This window comes from Pipistrellus kuhlii, unplaced genomic scaffold (assembly GCF_014108245.1).
Source record: "Pipistrellus kuhlii isolate mPipKuh1 unplaced genomic scaffold, mPipKuh1.p scaffold_m20_p_75, whole genome shotgun sequence".
Taxonomy (NCBI): domain Eukaryota; kingdom Metazoa; phylum Chordata; class Mammalia; order Chiroptera; family Vespertilionidae; genus Pipistrellus; species Pipistrellus kuhlii.
Window position 1 is genome coordinate 1 of NW_023425579.1, and position 21,143 is coordinate 21,143.

Genomic DNA, 21,143 nt, shown 5'->3' on the forward strand with positions numbered 1-21,143 from the left:
CCGCTGGGGGCACTTCCGCTTCCGGTTCACGGCTCGCCCCGCTCTCCCGGCGTCGCTCGCGCGCCCGAGTCAAGATGGAGGAGTACGCGCGGGAGCCCTGGTGAGTGGACCGGCGTCCTCCTCGCCGGGCCCTGCCGGTCGCCCGCCGCCCTCCTCGGCCTCCCAGGCCCCCAGGGCGACGACGCCGGCCCGGGAGCCGCGGGCGGAAGCGGCCCCTCGGGTCCCCCCACGCGGGCCTCCCGCACGCCGCGCCCCGCCCCCGTGACCTTGCGGTGGCCGGGGCCGCGGTCCGGGCTCCGGCGGGAGGGAGCCCCGGAGCCCCGCTCCCACCCCGGGCCGCGCCGGCCTTGTGTGTGGGGGTCACACCGGCCCGCCGCCGGCCCAGGTCACCCCGGGCGCGTGTCTGGTCTCCGGGCGCCGTTCCCGGGCTTTGGTGTCGCGATGCCTGCCCGCCGGGCGGGGCGTTTCCCACGATTTTACCCCAAAGGGAGATTCTCTCATTCCCTCACTCACTCTCTCACTGATTCATTCATTCATTCACTCATTCATTCACTCATTCACTTATTCATTTACTCACTCATTCACTTATTCACTCACCCATTCACTCACTCATTCACACACTCACTGATTCACACACTCACTGATTCACTCATTCACTCATTCACTTATTCATTTACTCATTCACCCATTCATTTACTCATTCACCCATTCACTCACTCATTCACTCATTCATTCACTCACTCATTCACTCACTCATTCATTCCCTCACTCATTCACTCACTCATTCATTCCCTCACTCACTCATTCACTCACTCATTCACTCACTCATTCACTCACTCATTCACTCATTCACTCACTCATTCATTCCCTCATTCACTTACTCATTCATTCCCTCACTCATTCACTCATTCATTCCCTCATTCACTCATTCACTCACTCATTCATTCCCTCATTCACTCACTCATTCATTCCCTCACTCATTCACTCACTCATTCCCTCACTCATTCACTCATTCATTCCCTCACTCATTCATTCACTCACTCATTCACTCATTCACTCACCCATTCACTCACTCACTCACCCATTCACTCACTCACTCATTCACTCATTCATCCATTCGGCAGTCACGGAGGGAGGGGTTTTGTTAGGCTCAGGATGAGAGCAGGAGGAAGGCAGGCACACGGGGCGGTCACCGCAGAGGGGGCGATCGCCTTCCCGGGTTGCCCGCGTTGAAGGCTCCTGGGGTCCTGAGTGAGAAACCCCCTTGTTTGGGGTGACTCTCCTGCCCCCTGTCAGGGCAGGGAGGGGTCACCTTCCTGAGAGTAATATGACCTCTCCCCGGCGTTACTTACATTGTACAGGGTCTACTGGCTTTGGCAGGGGCTCCCCCTCACCCCGACTTCTGTTGAATGAATGAGGACTAGGTGTACCAGTTAATAATACGGGTTTTGTCATCAGAGAAGACACGAGAATTCCAAGAGAGACATCCAAAGTGCTCTGTTCGCCCTGGCTGGTTTGGCTCGGTGGATAGCCCGTCCCTGATTGTCAGAGGCAATGACCATAATGGACACCCTTGGCCCAGCCGGTGTGGCTCAGTGGATAGAGCATCGGCCTGCGGACAGAAGGGTCCCGGGTTCGATTCCTGTCAAGGGCATGTACCTAGTAGCTCTCTATCCCTTTCTCTTCCTCTCTGTAAAAAAAGTCAAGAAAATAGATATTTTAAAAAAGAAAAAGAAATGCTTTTTTTTTTTCTTTTTTTTTTTTAAGTGCTTTGTTCAAAGTAATGTCCGTCGCTAGCTATATGATTTCCCCATCTTCCAGGTCATTTGTGGGTACCGTCCCAATAGAACTTTTCTTGTTTTGAGGCAGACCACTCAATTTTCAACTTAGTAAGTTTTGAAGGGCTGCTCAGAAAGTGCGTGTGCCACTTGGAACAAGGGGTCATCCGAAGGAGCAATACAACAAAGCAGCACACACGTCAAATCGCACACATGTCAACATGCGTGCGACTCCATCTATTGGGAAAAATCCGCATCACCAACGGGCACACCTCGCAAAGCGTGAGCCGGCTCCGTGGCTCCCGGCTCCGGGGACTCGGGGCCGGATACGTAAGACTACGCATTGGTCGCAGAGGACCCTGCGGTGTTAGTTAGCAAAGACGCTGTGAGGTTTATGAGTGAGAATGAGAGGTAAGATCTCTCCTTTTCCTCCTTCCCTCTCCCCCGCCCCCAGCCCCTGGCGGATCGTGGACGACTGTGGCGGGGCCTTCACCATGGGCACCATCGGCGGCGGCATCTTCCAGGCGGTCAAAGGCTTTCGCAATTCTCCCGCGGTGAGCCGGGGTCCCGTGTTGTCTCTGCCGTCACTGCTGCCGGAGGCCTGGGCTTGCTGCCCGGGTCACGGACGGCCCTTGGAATACACGTGTGTCTGCTTCTCCGCAGGGAGTGAGCCACAGGCTGCGGGGGAGCTTGACGGCCATTAAAACCAGGGCCCCGCCGCTGGGAGGTAAGGAGGCAGGTGTCCCCTGTGGGCCCCAGACGGTTCCGCTTACGAGAAGGTGGAGCTCTGCCCACTGAGCCACACAGGCGAGGGCGGAACGTGTTGGTTTGTTTGTTTGTTTGTTTGTTTTTTTGTGATGACACTTTAAGATGAAAAGTGAGACCTGGGTGGTTCTGTTTGGACGTGAACAGGCAGCTTTGCGGTGTGGGGCGGCCTGTTCTCCATGATCGACTGCAGCCTGGTGCAGGTGCGAGGCAAGGAGGACCCCTGGAACTCCATCAGCAGCGGGGCCCTGACGGGGGCCATCCTGGCCGCCAGAAGTAAGCGCTGGCGGACACGGCTGGGGGTGCCCCTCTGTGCCCGCTTCACTGACACACACACACACACACACACACACGCATTGCTTGAGTCGGCACAGCACAGCCCAGACTCCCGTGGGCTCCACAGTTCAAGCCAGGCGTTGGGAGTTGGCACACTGCCTGTGGAGTCGGGTAGTAAACGTTTTAGGCTTTGTGGCTCTCGGGGGGGGGGGGGGGGGGGGGCGTAGGGGTGTCTCTGCCACGACTGTGCAGCTCGGCCATCGCCGTGTGACAGCAGCCCCCACCGCACAAACGGGGGGCACAGGGTCCGGAGGAGAGGGAGCGGTCGTTGACACGGACGGGCAGGGAGCTGGTGGGGCAGTTGGCCCGGCCGGGGTGGTGAGAGGGCGAGGGCAGGGGCGGTGGGCGGGCCGTGGACTGCTCTGTCCTTCGCCGCCTCTGCCGTGAGCCCGCGCTCCGCTGACGTGGCCTCTCGCCCGTGTTCCAGACGGGCCGGTGGCCATGGTGGGCTCGGCCGCGATGGGCGGCATCCTCCTGGCCCTCATCGAGGGAGCGGGCATCCTGCTGACGCGCTTCGCCTCCGCGCAGTTCCCCAACGGTGAGCGTCCTCCCCCGTCGGTCCGGGCGCTGGGAACGGCCCCCGGCGCTTAAAGGAAAGGCGCGCTTAAAGGAAAGGCGTTAAAACACGCGCTGTTGGCTGTGCCTGGCTTTGGGGGGCGGGGGCAGTGACTCCCGTCCGAGGCCCCGTGGTTCTCAGGGGAAGGGTTTTCTGAGGGACGGATGGGGGGAGTGACCCTGTGTCAGGGAACGCGTGCCTGGCTGTGAGCGTGATGCGCACACGTGTCGGTCGGCGCACGGGGGGCTTCCCTTCCCGGGGGCTTGTTCCTCGCCGTGCGAGCTCACGGGTTAACGCTCCCCTCTCTGCCCTGCAGGCCCTCCGTTTGCCGAGGACCCCTCCCAGCTGCCCGCCGCCCCGCTGCCGTCCTCGCCGTTCGGAGACTACCGGCAGTTCCAGTAGGACGTCCCCGCCGGGGCGCGGGCAGGAGCGGCTCGGCACGCCCGTTCCCGGCCGGAGGCGGGCCAGCTGCGGCCGGCGGCCTCGAAGAGACAGTAGCGTTTCCCTATTTAAAGGAACTTGGGGTGGGGGAGCGATGATCCACTATTTATTCGCCCTGGAGAGCGCTGGTGATCACAGTAGGCGTCTGATCCCTTTACGAAGAGGCAGGACCACGGGGCTCAGCGGCCAGCGGGGCCACCATCTGTCTCCTCGGGGACGGGTGCTCTCTGTCCAACAATAAACCCCGGAGCTTGCTCCTCCTTCGTAAGCCCCCGACTCTGCCTTCCCCCTCCAACTCGCCCGTGACACAGAGCCTGCGGGGGCCGCGGTCTGGTCGGCGTCTCCCTGGGCGCACGTGTGTGTGTGTGTGTGTGTGTGTGTGTGTGTGTGTGAGAGAGAGGAGGCCCTGCAGGCCGCCGGGTCCTTCCGCAGCCGGTCCCCTGGCCGGCCGGCCGAGGCCACGCCCCCCCGGGAGGCTGCTGACACACACACACACACACACACCCCCGCAGCTGGCCTCCTCCCGGCCAGCCCGGCGCAGGAGCAGGTTTCCCGGCCCCTATTCACGGGAAGAACCACTGCGTCCCCACAGCGGCTGCCGGCCGCTTTCCCAGCAGCTACGCCGGGGGCTCCAGTTTTCACCTCTTTGCCAGCACTTTCTCTCCTTTTCCAGAAGGGTAGCCAGCCAGAGGGGCGAGGGGCTGACTCTTGCTTTTGGTCTGCGTCCTCGTGGCTGCGGGTCTGTGCTTGCTGGCGTGTCTGTTGTCCGTCTGTAGCTCTTTGCATTCCGAGGGGGTGCCGAGGGGCCGGTGCGGAGGAGAGCGGTTTAAAGACGAGGGCGGGAATTCGGAGCTGGTCCAGGCCTAACCCCTGACGGCCACTGATGGTCAGACGTGCGTTCCCTCGGAGTGGATCCTGGCGCGGGGGAGGGAGGCGGGGGATGCGCAGGTTTTCCCATTTTACTGGTTAACTGCATCTTCAGTTCTGCGTGTCTGAGCCGTCCTTGGGCACAAGTGAGTTTCCTGGTTTGAGGGCGGGTGGGAGAAAAGCCGGAAAAGGAGGAAGACCAGCGCTTTCTGCGCGAGCCGGACACCGGCCTGTGGGTTCCTTGCTCAGGAGCAGAGCCTGAAATTGAGCTGTAGCCCGTCGGGGCGGGGGAGGGAGGATGGGCGGGCAGGAGGGAGCTGTGCTGGGCCGATGCTGGAGCAGGTGACACAGGTGCTCAGTGAACTGTGAATCGGGGGCCGCTGTGGCTTCTGCCTGTCCAGCCACCCTTTCCCCGCGGTCACTGCAGTAGGTTTGGGAATTGGGCAGCGGAGCCCTCCCTCTGCCCGTGTTCTCTCTCAGCTGTGGCTCTTCCTTCCCGATCCTCACAGATTTCACCGTGAGCTCGTCAGTGTCTACAGAAAACCTGCTGGGATTCTGTTGGAATTAGGTTTTGTCAGCGTGTCGTCATTTTTAGCACAGACATCCCGCCCACAACATTTTATTAGGTTTACACCTAGGCGTTTCATGTTTGAGGGTGCCGTTTGAAGAGTGCTTTTCAGATTTCGTTAAGTAGAAGTACCGTTGGTTACTACGATTGATTTTCTGCATTGTACCCCGTGACCTCGATGAACTCGTGCTTTTCATCGGTTCTGGACGGTCTCCAGCCCTTCCTTGTGAAATGTTCGAGGTGTGTGACGTGCTGGGCGTTTACAGGTACAGAGCAATGAGGCCGTTTGGGGAGAGGCGGGGTCTGTCCCTGGGGCCCACACAGTGCCCTGTCCCCCCCGGGCGCTGCCCAGCCCCGGGGGCACCGGCACGGCCTTTTCCTATCGAGCCCAGGCCGCGGGCTGTGGGGGGTCAGGAGCCTGGTCCCCAGCACCGGCCTCGGGGCTGCGGGCGGTGCGTGTGCACAGAAGCGCTTTGCCTCGGAGAAGGGGTCGTTTCCAGGCGGGTGTTGAACGCCTGGTGGGCACCAAGCTCTGTGATCAACGCCACAGCCTTCCGAAGCCACTAACCACCCCAAAAGAGAGAAATTGGCCTTATATGGAGTTTTTAAAAAGCCAACAAGCATTGCATAAAATTAAAACTATTTTGACATTGGGAAACATGATGGAATACTGTTTCCTTTTATGAAAAACTCCGGCCTGGGGTGTGGTCCCGGCTCAGATTGCTGGAGGGGGCGTGGCCAGCCGGTCCCGGGGCGTGGCCTGCGCGGGAGGTGTGGCCGCGGCTGCGCAGTGCGCTCGGGGTGGGGCCCGCGGGGGAGGTGTGGTCCGGGCGGGGCCTTGTGGGGGCGTGGCCGCGGCTGCGCAGTGCGCGCGGGGCGGGGCCGCGGGCTCCGGTCGGGTCGGGGCCGGCTTTCCCCGCAGGCAGTCGGCGCCGGCACCATGGCGACCGGCGGGGCTTCGGACGGCGGCGCGGCCCGGCGGGCGCTGCACTCGGCGCGGGTGGAGGACGTGGCCTCGGCGTCCAGCTTCCGGGACTTCGAGGTCCTGCACCTGCACCTGGACCTGCGGGCCGAGCTCGCCAGCCGCACGCTGAGCGGCACGGCGGTGCTGGACCTGCGCTGCCGGGCGCCCGCGGGCGCCGCCGAGCTGCGGCTGGACTCGCACCCGAGCCTGGAGGTGACGGCGGCGGCGCTGCGGCGGGGGCCGCCGGGCCCCGGGGAGCCGCCGGGCCCCGAGGAGCCCGTGGGCTTCCACACGCGGCCCTTCGCGCGCTACGGCTGCGCGCTGTGCCTGCGCCTCCCGCGGCCGCTGCCGGCCGGCGAGCGCCTCCAGGTGCTGCTCACCTACCGCGTGGGCGACGCCGGGCCCGGGGTGAGTTCCCGGGGGCCCCCCGGAGGGGGAGAGGGGAGGCCCACCGTCCAGCCCCCTCGCGCCGCCGCGTCCCCCTCCCTCCGCCGCCTCCTCCAGGCAGGCCGCCCTGGTTTCCTCCCCGGTAGCCCCTCCCGGGACCTGCGTGTCCAGTTCCGTTTCTGCGGGAGGGAGGAACCCTGTCGTGTGGGTTCCAAACGGAACTGGGTGTCCCGGGGCGCTGGGCCCGTTGGTTTCTGCCTGGGGGGCGGCTGGTGACCAGCCCCCGATCCGTGCTGACTCGGGTGGTCAGGGCCTCAGGGGGGCCATGACCTGCGTGGACTTCTGGGAAGTCCTGGTTTCCCTTAACGAAAGGATTTCAAAGTCAGACTTAGAGGGTGAATACCGCGGCCTTCTCGCTGTTGGTTGGCTCCTAAATCTTAAAGGGAGAGGGAGGGGACGAGCTTTGGGACTGAGAGATGGGAGTTGTGTGGCCGGCACCCGTCGGGGCAGGAAAACCAGTGGGCTCTCCGGAGAAGGGGGGCGGGTGTGGGCTCCCCAGGAGGCTGGCTGCCTGGGACCGAGTGGTTTCTCTGCGTCCCCGTCGTTTGCCCTTTGCCCTTTGCCCTTGGAGCAGTTCTGTGTCCCTCTCTCCCCACTCGGGGAATAAATGGGCCTTTAGGGTAGGATGTTAGGCACCTGAGGATGATAGTTTCACATACTTCCCCCCACACTAGCAGTTCCACTGGGGAGCCTTTCACACGGAGATATTATACATTGTAGCAGCCGGAGCCCAGTGCCGATACATTGTATCCGCTGACGCTGCAGTTTCGGGTGGTGATAGAGATGCTCGCTCTGCAGCTTGTCCTTTGCCCCGGGAAGGGCTCCCCAGAGGGCACTGATGTTCGCTCCTCCTCACGGCCCCCCCGTCCGGGAGAGGCCTCGCACCTTAATCCCAGAGGCTGTGCCTCTCCTGGACTGCGGACTCCTTCTGTGGTGTAGTCATCACCTGCCTGCTCCTCCGTTCTCTTTTCTTTTTTTAAATATATATTTTATTGATTTGTACAGAGAGGAAGGGAGAGGGATAGAGAGTTAGAAACACCGATGAGTGAGAGTCATCGATCAGCTGCCTCTTGCACACCCCCCACTGGGGATGTGCCCGAAACCAAGGTACATGCCCCTGACCTGAATCGAACCCGGGACCCTTCAATCCCCAAGCCGATGCTCTATCCATTGAGCCAAACGGGTTCGATTCCGATCCAGGGCAGGCACCTCGGTTGCAGGCTCCTCCCCGGCCCGGGTCCTGATGGGGGCATGCAGGAGGCAACCCACCCATGCATCTCTCTGTCTCTCCCTCTCCCTTCCGCTCTCTGAAAATCACAGGGAACAAGATCCCTCCGGCGAGGATGCAAACACAACCAGAAGCAGAGGTGATGAGTAAGGACTTAGCGCCAGTGCTTGTCAGGACGTGCCGGCGACGAGTCTGTGCTTGAGGGAAGCTCAGTGAGTTGCCTGGATCTGAGCCAGATACAGTGCCTGGTACCCACGGAGTACTCAGTGTGAGCACTTATGGTCAACGCCTTCATTTTTAAAAATATATATATTTTATTGATTTTTTTACAGAGAGGAAGAGAGAGGGATAGAGAGTTAGAAACATCGATGAGAGAGAAACATCAACCAGCTGCCTCCTACACACCCCCCAGTGGGGATGTGCCTGCCACCAAGGTCCATGCCCTTGACCGGAATCCAACCTGGGACCCTTCAGTCTGCAGGCCGGTGCTCTATCCACTGAGCCACACCTGTTTTGGCAACGCCTTCATTTTTTTTTTTTTTTTTCATGAATAGCATTTATTTTTTAAGTTTAGATGAACAGAAAAGCTGAGCAGATGGTAGTTTTCACATACCTCCCCCCCCCCCACACACATACATATACACACACACACACATACACTAGCAGTTCCACCTGGGAGCCTTTCACACGGAGTTACATTGTAGCAGCCGGAGCTCCGTGCCGATACATTGTATCCGCCAGCGGCTGCAGCTTGCTCAGACTTCCTGATCCGTTACTTAGTGTCCAGCCCATGGAGCTGCCCTCTCCCCCGTGCCGTTTCCCAGACGCGCCTTGCTTTTGGCGACCCGGACGGCATTGAGGAGTGCCGGTCAGGTGTGTCGAAGGAGGTCCCTCCGCTGGGATTTGCCTCAGGTTCTTCTCATCACCAGGCTGGGGTCTGGGGTTTTGACAGCCGTTGCAGGTTTATGGCAGAATCGAGTCTAAAGGGCCATGTTGTCCCGTCCCATGGAGGATCTGTGGTGTTGGTGGGAACGTGGCTGTTTGGTGCTGAGCCGTCGCCAAAAGGCTGAGGCAGGGCTGTCTGCCTTCTCCGCTGCTTCTGCTCTCTCCATCTCTGCCGGGGTCTCGTTAAACACTCACAAACACCCAGCACATCCATGGGTGTCCCTGGGCCTCTCTGAAATAGGCCCCCAGTGCCTCTGTGTCCAGAGCCCTCTGGCACCTGCCCAGGCCCCCCCCCCTCCCTCCCTCCCTCCCTCCCTCCCTCCCTTCCTCTCCGCCCTCCAAATCTTGCTGAGCCAAGGCCCATCCACAAAATTTCACTTTCTCTTGACACTTCCTAGAACTCGGTCCTTTCCCGAATTCCCCGTGGCATTGGGCGCCAGCGTGCCCGCCACCCTCCCCATGGCGCTGGCTGGGACGCCCGGGGACTTCCTGCTGCAGGTGGAGACGGGGCTTGCGGGGTGTGTGTGTGTGTGTGTGTGTGTGTGTGTGTGTGTGTCATTCCTGTCAGCCCAGGCTGAAGGCTGAGCGGAAAACAATGCAGAATCGGGTGAAGTGCACTCAGAACGGAGACTCACAGACTCCTTCCCGAGTACTAACTAGCCTCTGCTTTTCGGTCCCGAGTTCAAGTACAGCTGCTATTGTTTTCGTTTTTTTAAGGATACTTTAAATATATATATATATATTTTAATTGACTTCAGAGAGGAAGGGAGAAGGAGAGAGAGGGGACCATCGATGATGAGAATCATGGATCGGCTGCCTCCTGCACGCCCCCTACTGGGGATCGAGCCTGCAACCCGGGCCTGTGCCCTTGACGGGAATCGAACCCGGGTCCCTTTGGTCCGCAGGCCCATGAGAAGGACATGGGAGGAGACAGGGCGACAGGGGCAGAGGCCAGGCCTGGGGTTCTGGAGGTGACCCGTGGGGGGCGGGGAGAGGTGCCTGCCCGGGGAAGCGGGTGCTGCGCCGGGGTGTGGGTGCCAGGGTGGGTGGGACCCGCAGGAGGAGAGGGGGTCCCAGCCAGAGCCCTCAGCCTCCTGGGGGATGGCTGGGACCTCTCTCCCCCACCCCTCCGCCCTGGCCGGGCAGAGCCGGGGGAGGGAGTAAGAGGGGGTCAGTTCTGAAGCGCCCGGCCCTCCCGCAGGTGTGCTGGCTGGCCCCCGAGCAGACGGCGGGCAAGGAGAAGCCGTTCCTGTACACGCAGGGCCAGGCCGTGCTGAACCGCGCCTTCTTCCCCTGCTTCGACACGCCCGCCGCCAAGTGCCCCTACTCCGCCCTCATCCAGGTGAGGGCGCCGGGCCGCGGGCTCTGAGTCCGACACCGTCCAGGAGGGCCCACCGGGCCGCGGGCTCTGAGTCCGACACCGTCCAGGAGGGCCCACCGGGCCGCGGGCTCTGAGTCCGACACCGTCCAGGAGGGCCCACCGGGCCGCGGGCTCTGAGCCCCACACCCCCAGGTGGGCCCACAGGCTCTGAGCCTGACACCCCCAGGAGAGGCTCCCCACCTCAGGAACTTCCCTGCCCCGTCCCCTCATCTAACTCTCCTTACTGATTCCAGAGAGAGAGAGAGGGAGGGAGAGAGAGGGAGAGAGAGGGAGAGAGAGGGGAACATCGTGATGAGCGAGGATCACGGACAGGCTGCCTCCTGCACCCCCCCCACTGGGGATGGAGCCCGAATCCGGGGCCTGTGCTCTGACCGGGAATTGAACCCTGACCTCCGGGGTCCTAGGGGCCAGACTGGCCGGGCTGAATCCCCTTAGTGTAGAGTGAGCAGGATGGGGGTGGGGGTGGGGACGGGGGGTGGGGAAGGGGATGGGGGTGGGGACGGGGGTGGGGAAGGGGAGGGGGTGGGGACGGGGGTGGGACGGGGATGGGGGTGGGGACGGGGGTGGGGACGGGGACGGGGGTGGGGATGGGGTGGGGATGGGGGTGAGGATGGGGGTGGGGGTGGGAAAGGGGATGGGGGGTGGGGATGGGGTGGGGAAGGGGAAGCGGGTGGGGACGGGGGTGGGGACGGGGAAGGGGATGGGGAGGGGGATGGGGGTGGGGATGGGGTGGGGATGGGGGTGGGGACCGGGTGGGGACGGGGGGTGGGGAAGGGCATGGGGATGGGGGTAGGGAAGGGGACGGGGGTGGGGATGGGGTGGGGTGGGGTGGGCGGGTGGGGACGGGGTGGGACGGGGGTGAGAACGGGGTGACGACGGGGGTGGGGACGGGGGTGGGGGGGGGGACGGGGGTGAGAACGGGGGTGAGGACGGGGGTGGGGACGGGGTGGGGACGGGGTGGGGACGGGGTCCAGAAGGACTCGGGGCGCTGCGGGCCTGTAGGTGGCCGGTCCCTCAGCGACGGCCCCTCCGCCCCCAGGTCCCCGAGGGCTTCACCGCGGTGATGAGCGCGGACGTGTGGGAGCGGCGAGGGCCAGAGGCCTTCTTCTTCCGCATGAGCCACCCCCTCCCCTCCTACCTCGTGGCGCTGGCCATCGGGGACCTGGTCTCCGCCGAGGTGGGGCCCAGGTAGGAGCCCGCCCCCTCGTTCCCGTTCCCCGTACCCCGTACCCCGTTCCCCGTTCCCCGTTCCCCGTACCCTGTACCCCCGTACCCCGTACCCCGTACCCCCGTACCCCGTACCCCGTACCCCGTTCCCTGTACCCCGTACCCCCGTTCCCCGTTCCCCGTTCCCCGTGCCCCCGTACCCTGTACCCCCGTACCCCGTGCCCTGTACCCCCGTTCCCCGTACCCCGTTACCCCCGTTCCCCGTACCCCCGTTCCCCGTACCCCCGTACCCCGTTCCCCCGTACCCTGTACCCCCGTTCCCCCGTACCCTGTACCCCCGTTCCCCCGTACCCTGTACCCCCGTACCCCGTACCCCGTACCCCCGTACCCCGTACCCCGTTCCCCGTGCCCCCGTTCCCCGTACCCCCGTACCCTGTACCCCCGTACCCCGTGCCCCGTACCCCCGTTCCCCGTACCCCCGTTCCCCGTACCCCGTACCCCCGTACCCTGTACCCCCGTACCCCGTGCCCTGTACCCCCGTTCCCCGTACCCCGTACCCCCGTTCCCCGTACCCCCGTTCCCCGTACCCCCGTACCCCGTTCCCCCGTACCCCGTACCCCCATACCCTGTACCCCCGTTCCCCCGTACCCTGTACCCCCGTTCCCCCGTACCCTGTACCCCCGTTCCCCGTACCCCCGTTCCCCGTACCCCGTTCCCCCGTTCCCGGCAGGCTGGGGTGCCTGAGCCCTCGCTGGGCCCGGGGGCTCGCTCTGCCTCCCCCTGTTCTGTGTCGGCCACGAGGCCGGCTGGGCAGCCGGCAGGCCTGTGAGCCCGCCCGCCCGCCCGTCCCCAGGAGCCGGGTGTGGGCGGAGCCCTGTGTGGTGGAGGCCGCCCGGAGGGAGTACGACGGGGTGATCGAGCAGTTCCTGGCCGCCGGGGAGGCGCTCTTCGGCCCCTACGTGTGGGGCAGGTGAGGCCTGGGCCGGCCCGCCCGGCTCCCCAGCCCCCCCCCGCCCCGGCTCCCCAGCCCCCCCCGCCCCGGCTCCCCAGCCCCCCCCCGCCCCGGCTCCCCAGCCCCCCCCGCCCCGGCTCCCCAGCCCCCCCCGCCCCGGCTCCCCAGCCCCCCCCCGCCCCGGCTCCCCAGCCCCCCCCCCGCCCCGGCTCCCCAGCCCCCCCCCGCCCCGGCTCCCCAGCCCCCTCTGCCCCGGCTCCCCAGCCCCCCCGCCCCGGCTCCCCAGCCCCCCCGCCCCGGCTCCCCAGCCCCCTCTGCCCCGGCTCCCCAGCCCCCTCTGCCCCGGCTCCCCAGCCCCCCCTGCCCCGGCTCCCCAGCCCCCCCCGCCCCGGCTCCCCAGCCCCCTCTGCCCCGGCTCCCCAGCCCCCCCCGCCCCGGCTCCCCAGCCCCCTCTGCCCCGGCTCCCCAGCCCCCCCCGCCCCGGCTCCCCCCCCCCCCGCCCTGGCTCCCCAGCCCCCCCGCCCCGGCTCCCCAGCCCCCCCCCGCCCTGGCTCCCCAGCCCCCCCGCCCCCCGCCCCGGCCCCCCCGCCCCCCCCCGCCCCGGCCCCCCACCCCCCCCCGCCCCGGCTCCCCAGCCCCCCCCCCCGCCCCGGCTCCCCAGCCCCCCCTGCCCCCCCTGTCCCTGGAGCAGAGCGCCCGTCCGGGGGGGGGGGGGGGGCTGGGGAGCCGGGCCAGACCCTGTCCCTGTGCAGAGCAGTGACTGTCCCGGTGAGTTTAGATGTCAGGACCTTTGCCAGCTCCCCCCCTCCGGTCCCCCCCTAGACCCCCCCCATCTGCTGGAAGCTGCTGGCACCCAGTCCCCCACCCACCCCCACCCCCATCTGCTGGCAGCTGCCGGCACCAGGGCTCCTCAGAACAGCTTTCCAGCCGCCGGCCTGGCTCAGAGGCTGAGCACCCGCCTATGAAATCAGTGAAGACATTTTAGATTAAGAAAGAGAGGGCGATGGCTCCGAGGCCCCCGGCGAGCCTGGGGGTGCTGCTTGGGGGAAGCAGAAGAGGGGACCGGTTCGGGGGCATTTGGGGGGGTCCCAGCGAGCCCTCTGAGGAGGGGGGGAGAGGGGGGAGGAGGGGAGGCGGAGGGAGCCGGGCCGGCCTCACCCCCGCCCCTGCAGGTACGACGTGCTCTTCATGCCGCCCTCCTTCCCCTTCGGGGGCATGGAGAACCCCTGCCTCACCTTCGTCACGCCCTGCCTGCTGGCCGGCGACCGCTCGCTGGCCGACGTCATCATCCACGAGGTGGCCCACAGCTGGTTCGGGAACCTGGTCACCAACGCCAGCTGGAGCGAGTTCTGGCTCAACGAGGGCTTCACCATGTACGCCCAGCGGCGCATCTCCTCCCGGCTCTACGGTGAGGGGGACACACACGCACACACATACACATACACACACATGCACATACACACACACACACACACACACACACACCATGTAGGCCCAGCGGCGCGTCTCCTCCCGGCTCTACGGTGAGGGGGACACACACGCACACACATACACACACACATACACACACACAGACACACACATGCACATACACACACACACACACACACACACACACCATGTAGGCCCAGCGGCGCGTCTTCTCCCGGCTCTACGGTGAGCGGCGGGGACACACACACACACACACACACTCACACACACACACACACACCACACACACACAATACACCACACACCACACACACACACACACACACACACACACACACACACACACGACCTCCCCGCTTCCGGATCCTCCTGCCAGCAGGACCACCGGCCTGAGGGCTGACTGTGTGCTCCGTCCCCACTCTCCCTGCCTGAGGGCTGACTGTGTGCTTTCCCCACTCTCCCTGCCTGAGGGCTGACTGTGTGCTGGTCCCCACTCTCCCTGCCTGAGGGCTGACTGTGTGCTGGTCCCCACTCTCCCTGCCTGAGGGCTGACTGTGTGCTGGTCCCCGCCCTCCCGGCCTGAGGGCTGACTATGTGCTGGTCCCCGCCCTCCCGGCCTGAGGGCTGACTGTGTGCTCGGTCCCCACTCTCCCTGCCTGAGGGCTGACTGTGTGCTGGTCCCCACTCTCCCTGCCTGAGGGCTGACTGTGTGCCGGTCCCCGCCCTCCCGGCCTGCGGGCTGACTGTGTGCTCGGTCCCCACTCTCCCTGCCTGAGGGCTGACTGTGTGCTGGTCCCCACTCTCCCTGCCTGAGGGCTGACTGTGTGCTGGTCCCCACTCTCCCTGCCTGAGGGCTGACTGTGTGCTGGTCCCCACTCTCCCTGCCTGAGGGCTGACTGTGTGCTGGCCCCCGCCCTCCCGGCCTGCGGGCTGACTGTGTGCCGGTCCCCGCCCTCCCGGCCTGAGGGCTGACTGTGTGCTGGTCCCCGCCCTCCCGGCCTGCGGGCTGACTGTGTGCCGGTCCCCGCCCTCCCGGCCTGCGGGCTGACTGTGTGCCGGTCCCCGCCCTCCCGGCCGGAAGGGCTGACCCGGGCCCGGGGTCCCCCTCTCCCGCAGGCGCCGCCTACACCTGCCTGGAGGCCGCGGCGGGCCGCGCGCTGCTCCGCCAGCACATGGACGTCACCGGGGAGCAGCACCCGCTCAACAAGCTGCGGGTGAAGATCGAGCCAGGTCCAGGCCCCGCCCCCGACACCCTCCCCGACGGGATGGCCCCCAGGACTCGCCCCCGGGGCGGGGCCGAGCCCTGCAGCCCGGCCTAGTCCTGGGGGTCCCCCCGACTGTCCCGCCGCCTGGGCGGGCGTGGGGTCAGGCCCGTGGGCTCCTGGACGGCGCGCAGGTGGGGCCAGCGGGGCTGGTCTCTGTTTTTATTTTTTTTTTAATAGGTTTATTGATTTTTCACAGAGAGGAAGAGAGAGGGACAGAGAGTTAGAAACATCCATGAGAGAGAAACATCCATCAGCTGCCTCCTGCACACCGCTCACTGGGGATGTGCCCGCATCCAGGGTATGTGGCCTTGATCGGAATCGAACCCGGGACCCTTCAGTCCGCAGGCCGATGCTCTATCCACTGAGCCGAACCGGTCAAGGCAACTCTTTTCATTAAATTGTTGTTTTATTGATGTCAGAGAGGAAGGGAGAAGGAGAGAGAGAAACACCCATGATGGGAGAGAATCGTGGATCGGCTGCCTCCTGCACGTCTGCCCTCCACTGGGGATCAGGCTCCAACCGGAACACATGCCCTGACCGGGAATTGGCCGTGACCACCTGGTTCAGAGGTCAACCCTCAACCATGGAGCCACGCTGGGCAGGACTGATGTTTTTAAAATATTTTTTTCATTGATTTCAGAAAGGAAGGGAGATAGAAACATCAACAATGAGAGAATCATTGATGGGCTGCCTCCTGCACGTCCTCACCTGGGAGGGAAAGGGAGGCGCGGGGGAATCCAGCCCGCACCCCGGGCAAGCGCCCTTGGCGGGAATCGAACCCGGGACCCTTCCTTCTGCCGCCCGACGCTCTGTCCACGGAGCCGGAGCCACGCCGGCCGGGCAGGGCCGACTGCTTTGTTCTCCTCTTGGCTCCATGGTCATGGGCCCCTTAGGGTGCCTCTGAGGGGCCTGCGGAGGCCTGGGGGTCCGGGTCCTGTCTCGCTGTCCCTGGGGCGGGGAGGGGGCGGGGTCTCTCCCGTCGGCGCCGAGCCTGGAGCCCGGGGGCCACCACGGAAGGGACGGCGAAGGGGACGGTGGGGTGGGGGCTGGGAGGGCTCAGACCCGCCCCGCTGCCCCCCCCGCCAGGCGTGGACCCGGACGACACCTACAACGAGACGCCCTACGAGAAGGGCTTCTGCTTCGTGTCCTACCTGGCCCACCTGGCGGGCGGCCCCGACCAGTTCGACGCCTTCCTCAAGGTGCTGGGGGGCAGGGGGGCCGGGAGGGAGCTGATGGGGGGCCGGGGGGCCAGGAGGGCCGGGCGGGAGCTGATGGGGGGCCAGGGGGCGGAGGGGAGGGCGGGCTCGGGCTGGGGGTCGGGGGGGCCGGGCGGGAGCTGGCCGGGGGGCTGGGGGGGGGGAGGAGGAGGACCAGGGCCTGGGGGCCGAGGGGAGGGTGGGCGCTGGCGGGAGGCCAGGGAGGCCGGGCGGGAGCTGGCCGGGGGGGCCGGGGGGAGGGCCGGGGGGCCGAGGGGAGGGCGGGCTCGGGCTGGGGGTCAGGGGGCCAGGCGGGAGCTGGCGGGGGGCTGGGGGAGGGGAGGAGGAGGACCAGGGCCTGGGGGCCGAGGGGAGGGTGGGTGCTGGCTGGGGGTCGGGGGGCAGGGCGGGAGCTGGCCGGGGGGCTGGGGGGCTCGGGCACAGGGCACCTCCTGGGACTCAGGCCCATCCCCCCGCCCCCGCCCCCAGGCCTACGTCAGTGAGTTTAAGTTCCAGAGCATCGTGGCCGAGGACCTGCTGGACTTCTACCTGGAGTACTTCCCGGAGCTGAAGCAGAGGAAGGTGGACGCCATCCCAGGTGGGCAGCCCGGCCCCTCCCCGCCCCCCGCCCCCGGCAGCAGGGCTGTCTGACCACCCACTGTCCTGCCAGATGCTGCACCAGGCTACCCGGCAGGTGGCGCTGGGGAGCAGACCAGGCCCCAGGCCCCAGGCTCTCTCTAGGTTCCTCCCTCCTCCTTTTCCTGGAACCGGACCACTGCTCACGCACACCCTGGGCTGGGCCCGGGGCCCTGGGGGGAGGAGTGGGGGGGGAGGGGCCGCAGCCCTGCCTGGGAGTGGAGCTGGGAGCTGCCTCCTGCAGGGGGGAAGGCCCAGTGCTGCCCCAGAGAGGGGGGCCCTCCCATCGCAGAGGGGGTGCTGATGGGGGCTGGACCCGGGCCCTGCAGCTGGAACCTGGAGCCCCCCGTCGCGCCAAGCACCCACGTCTGCCCCCGGGTCATGAGCCCCCACGGCCGGTGAGGGTTAGTCACGCTGCCGGCCACAGGCAGAGCGCCCCTGTGCCAGCGTGTTCGGTCCTCACCGCCGCCCGAGGCTCACATGGGACAGGCGTGGAGGCGAAGCACAGCTCAGCTCCCGCGGTGGATGGCCGGGCCGGGATGGGGCCAAGCCGGAATGGGGCGGCCGGGCCAGGAGGGGGCGGCCGGGCCGGGAGGGGGGCTGGTGGATGGCCGGGCCGGGAGGGGGGCTGGTGGATGGCCGGGCCGGGAGGGGGCGGTCGGGCCGGGAGGGGGGCTGGTGGATGGCCGAGCCGGGAGGGGGCGGCCGAGCCGGGAGGAGGCGGCCGAGCTGGGATGGGGCGGCCGGGCCGGGATGGGGGCTGGTGGACGGCCGGGCCGGGATGGGGCGGCCGGGCTGGGCGGGGGGCTGGTGGGTGGCTGGGCCGGGAGGGGGCGGCTGAGCCGGGAGGAGGCGGCCAAGCTGGGATCGGGTGGCCGGGCCGGGATGGGGGCTGGTGGACGGCCGGGCCGGGATGGGGCGGCCAGGCTGGGAGGGGGGCTGGTGGGTGGCTGGGCCGGGAGGGGGCGGCCGGGCCGGGAGGGGGGCTGGTGGGTGGCTGGGCCGGGAGGGGGCGGCCGAGCCGGGCCAGGATGGGGCGGCCGGCCAGGAGGGGGTGGCCGAGGTGGGCCGGGATGGGGCGGCAGGAGCCAGGGGGTCAGCACCTCCTGACGCCGCCCGGTCCACAGGCTTGGAGTTTGACCGCTGGCTGAACGTGCCCGGCTGGCCGCCGTACCTGCCGGACCTGTCTGCCGGCGACGCCCTCATGAAGCCGGCGGAGGAGCTGGCCCGGCTGTGGGCGGCCCCGGAGCTGGACATGCCGGCCATCGAGGCCACGGACATCGCCTCCTGGAGGACCTACCAGCTGGTGTACTTCCTGGACCAGATCCTGCAGAAGTCCCCCCTGCCGCCCGGTGAGGGGGGGGTCGAGGGACCCGCTCCCCCAAACACATCTTTATTGATTGCGGAGGGAGATGGTTGACAATGAGAGAGACTCACGGACCGGCTGCCTCCTGCACACCCTGCACTGGGGATCCAGCCGGCAGGATCACCGGTCGGCGCTCACCACGCCCCTCCCTCCCCGCCCTCTCCCCGCCCTCTGACCTCGGTGAGAAGCACAGGAGGGTGAGTAACGCCCGCAGTTACTCAGGAAGACACGCCCCCTCTCCCCCCAGGGAACGCGAGGACCCTGGGGGCCACGTACCCCCAGCTGTCGGGCGCCCGCAACGCGGAGCTGCGGCTGCGCTGGGGCCAGATCGTGCTCAGGAACGACCTCCGGGAGGACTTTGGGAAGGTCCGGGACTTCCTGCAGAGCCAGGTGGGTCCGCGCCGCCCGGCCCAAGCCCGCACTGCACTCCCGGGGTCCGCGCCCCCGCCCCCCGTCCGCGCCCCGGGGTCCGTGCCCCGCGCCCCCCGGGGTCCGTGCCCCCGTGCTCCCCGGGTCCGCGCCCCGCACTCCCCCCTCCCCGCCCCCCGTCCGCGCCCCGCACTCCCCGGGTCCGCGCCCCCGCCCGGAGCCGGAGGGGAGGTCTGCCCTCAGCCAAGGGCAGGGCGGCAGGGAGGGAGGCTGTCTCCCTGCCCGCGGGCCTGTGACAGGGGAGGGCTCAGCCCTGCTGCCTCCCAGCCCCCGGGGCCGCCCGCTGGGCACGGCCAGCGCCTCTGCTGCCCCTGAGCCCAGGTGGGAGGCCCAGCCCCTGTGGCTCTGGGTCCGGGGACTCGGGGACTCACACTGTGTGCGTTTGGGTCCTGGGTTTTCTTTGTTTTGTTTTTTGCTTTTTAATACATTTTATTGATTTTGTACAGAGAGGAAGGGAGAGGGATAGAGAGTCATCGATCAGCTGCCTCTTGCACACCCCCTACTGGGGATGTGCCCGCAACTAAGGTCCATGCCCTTGACCAGAATCGAACCCGGGACCCTTCAGTCCCCAAGCCGACACTCTATCCATTGAGCCAAACCGGTTTCGGCTGTTTTTTGTTTTTGTTTTAATATATTTTATTGACTTTTTACAGAGAGGAAGGGAGAGAGATAGAGAGTTAGAAACATCGATGAGAGAGAATCACCGATCAGCTGCCTCTTGCACACCCCCTACTGGGGATGTGCCCGCAACCAAGGTCGATGCCCTTGACCGGAATCGAACCCGGGACCCTTCAGTCCGCAGGCTGACGCTCTATCCACTGAGCCACACTGGTTTCGGCAGGCTCCTGGGTTGTTTTTGTTTTTGCTTTTTTTTCTTCTTCTTTTTGGTTAATCCTCACCCAAGGATATTTTTACATTGTTTTTAGAGAACACGGTAGGGAAGGGGAGGGACCGAGAGGAACCTGGGATGTGAGATAGAGGAGAGACACGTGGATGTGTTGGGTGACCTCCCGGGCCCTGCAGAGCTGTGTCCCCGGGCTCTCCCCTCTGCCCCCCTCTTTGCTCTGAGCCTCTGGGGGACCCCCTGCTGCCCCGATGGCGGGGGCGGCGCCTCCATGGTGCCCTGGGACCCTGAGAGGATGCCATGTCTGGGACGCCCCCCACTGGCTGGCCTGTGGGCACCGGCCCGGGCGACCCCAGAGCCGGCCACACGGCCACGCCCACGCGTGCACACATGTGTCCGTGTGTCCGCAGGGGAAGCAGAAGTACACGCTGCCGCTGTACCACGCCATGATGGCCGGCAGCGAGGCCGCCCGGGCCCTCGCCAAGGAGACCTTCGCGGCCACGGCCGCCCAGCTCCACAGCAACGTGGTCCACTACGTGCAGCAGATCCTGGGGTCCCAGGCCAGCTAGGGGCTGTCCTGTCCCGCCCCGCGCCGCCCCTGCCGGCTTCCGGAACACTCCGCCCGGCCCGGCCGCCTCCAGCCCCTCGGAGGTGCGCTCCCTCGGCGGTCTGGTGTCCGGCCCGAGTCTGTGACTCGTGGGGGCCGCTCTGGACCCCGAGACCAGAGACCCCCACGGCCTCAGTGTGGGCTGCTCCGTGGGGCTGGGGGAGAGCAGAGGATCTGTTCCCCGTTGGCTGATTTTTTTAAAAAAGAATATGTTTTTAAACGATTTTTTTAAAGAGAGAGAGAGGAAGGGAGAGGGAGAGAGGAAGATCCACGGTGAGAGAGAAGCATCATGGACGGGCTGCCTCCCGCACCGCACTCCGCTCCCCCCTCCCCCAGGGGGTGGAGCCCGCACCCCGGGCCCGTGCCCTTGACCGGGCATCGAACCCTGACCGCCTGGTCCCTAGGTCGACGCTCCGCCAGGGAGCCCGCGGCCGGGCCCGCGTGCCGGCTCTCGGCACTCAGTTCTCAGGGCGAAGCTGCGTTTCAATAAACCTTTCTACGCAACGGGCGTGTGAGTTGGAGTTGTGGGTCCAGGGGCTTCGAGATTCCTTCTCTTCCGTGCCCCCCCTCCCACCACCACCGTGCAGGTATCCCGGACGGTCCCTGGGGCGCCCTCGAGGGCCAGGGTCCCCGTCCTGGGGGAGCTCCCGCTGCAGCCCCTCGTCCCCTCGTCCCCTCGTCCGTCCGTCCGGGCTGACGTGTGGACGTGCCTGTTTGTCCTTCGGCGCCGCCTCCCGCCCCGGGGCCTCGCCGCTGACCTCACGGCTGGTGACCAGGCTCTGGCCCCCGGCCTCCACCTGGGATCTAGCCTCTAGCGAGTCCATCTGGGGGCGAGGAGGGGAGGGAAGGGCTGCAGATAAGTGTCTGAATGCTTTTTCTCGCTAATCCTCGCCGGAGGATGTTTTCCCGTTGATGTGGTGGGAGAGGCGGAGAGAAACATCTACTTGAGAGAAACAGCTCGATGGGCCCCGGGC

The 21,143-nt window shown here is 66.1% G+C and overlaps 2 protein-coding genes across 3 annotated transcripts; both read left to right on the forward strand.

Moving 5' to 3' along the window:
• The first annotated feature begins 6 nt into the window (after positions 1–6).
• TIMM17A (translocase of inner mitochondrial membrane 17A) lies at positions 7–4,033 on the forward strand. Its single transcript, XM_045576145.1, has 6 exons — positions 7–100; positions 2,233–2,332; positions 2,442–2,505; positions 2,691–2,819; positions 3,307–3,417; positions 3,752–4,033. The coding sequence occupies exons 1-6, from the start codon at positions 75–77 to the stop codon at positions 3,835–3,837; spliced, it is 516 nt and encodes a 171-aa protein (XP_045432101.1). The 5' UTR covers positions 7–74; the 3' UTR covers positions 3,838–4,033.
• A 2,179-nt stretch (positions 4,034–6,212) lies between these two features.
• LOC118710533 (arginyl aminopeptidase) lies at positions 6,213–20,367 on the forward strand. Of its 2 annotated transcripts, none has more exons than XM_036423072.2 (11): positions 6,213–6,683; positions 10,097–10,237; positions 11,316–11,464; positions 12,297–12,413; positions 13,568–13,803; positions 14,943–15,056; positions 16,178–16,290; positions 16,777–16,885; positions 18,051–18,275; positions 18,537–18,679; positions 19,973–20,367. In XM_036423072.2, exons 1-11 carry the CDS (start codon positions 6,252–6,254, stop codon positions 20,129–20,131), a joined length of 1,938 nt encoding a protein of 645 aa, XP_036278965.1. In that variant the 5' UTR covers positions 6,213–6,251; the 3' UTR covers positions 20,132–20,367. The 2 variants fall into 2 exon arrangements, with proteins under 2 accessions (XP_036278965.1, XP_036278966.1); XM_036423073.2 differs by having other exon boundaries at positions 11,316–11,459; positions 12,292–12,413.
• The last annotated feature ends 776 nt before the right edge of the window (positions 20,368–21,143 follow it).

What these genes read in the sequence shown, in the direction of transcription:
- TIMM17A (XM_045576145.1), top strand. Translation starts at nt 75, where the DNA reads ATGGAGGAGTACGCGCGGGAGCCCTG. An exon ending in CAGGGCCCCGCCGCTGGGAG is followed by an intron (nt 2,506 to 2,690) that starts GTAAGGAGGCAG and finishes GGACGTGAACAG; the next exon opens with GCAGCTTTGCGGTGTGGGGC. An exon ending in CTCCGCGCAGTTCCCCAACG is followed by an intron (nt 3,418 to 3,751) that starts GTGAGCGTCCTC and finishes TCTGCCCTGCAG; the next exon opens with GCCCTCCGTTTGCCGAGGAC.
- LOC118710533 (XM_036423072.2), top strand. Translation starts at nt 6,252, where the DNA reads ATGGCGACCGGCGGGGCTTCGGACGGCGGCGCGGCCCGGCGGGCGCTG. An exon ending in CCTACTCCGCCCTCATCCAG is followed by an intron (nt 10,238 to 11,315) that starts GTGAGGGCGCCG and finishes CTCCGCCCCCAG; the next exon opens with GTCCCCGAGGGCTTCACCGC. An exon ending in TCCGCCGAGGTGGGGCCCAG is followed by an intron (nt 11,465 to 12,296) that starts GTAGGAGCCCGC and finishes GCCCGTCCCCAG; the next exon opens with GAGCCGGGTGTGGGCGGAGC.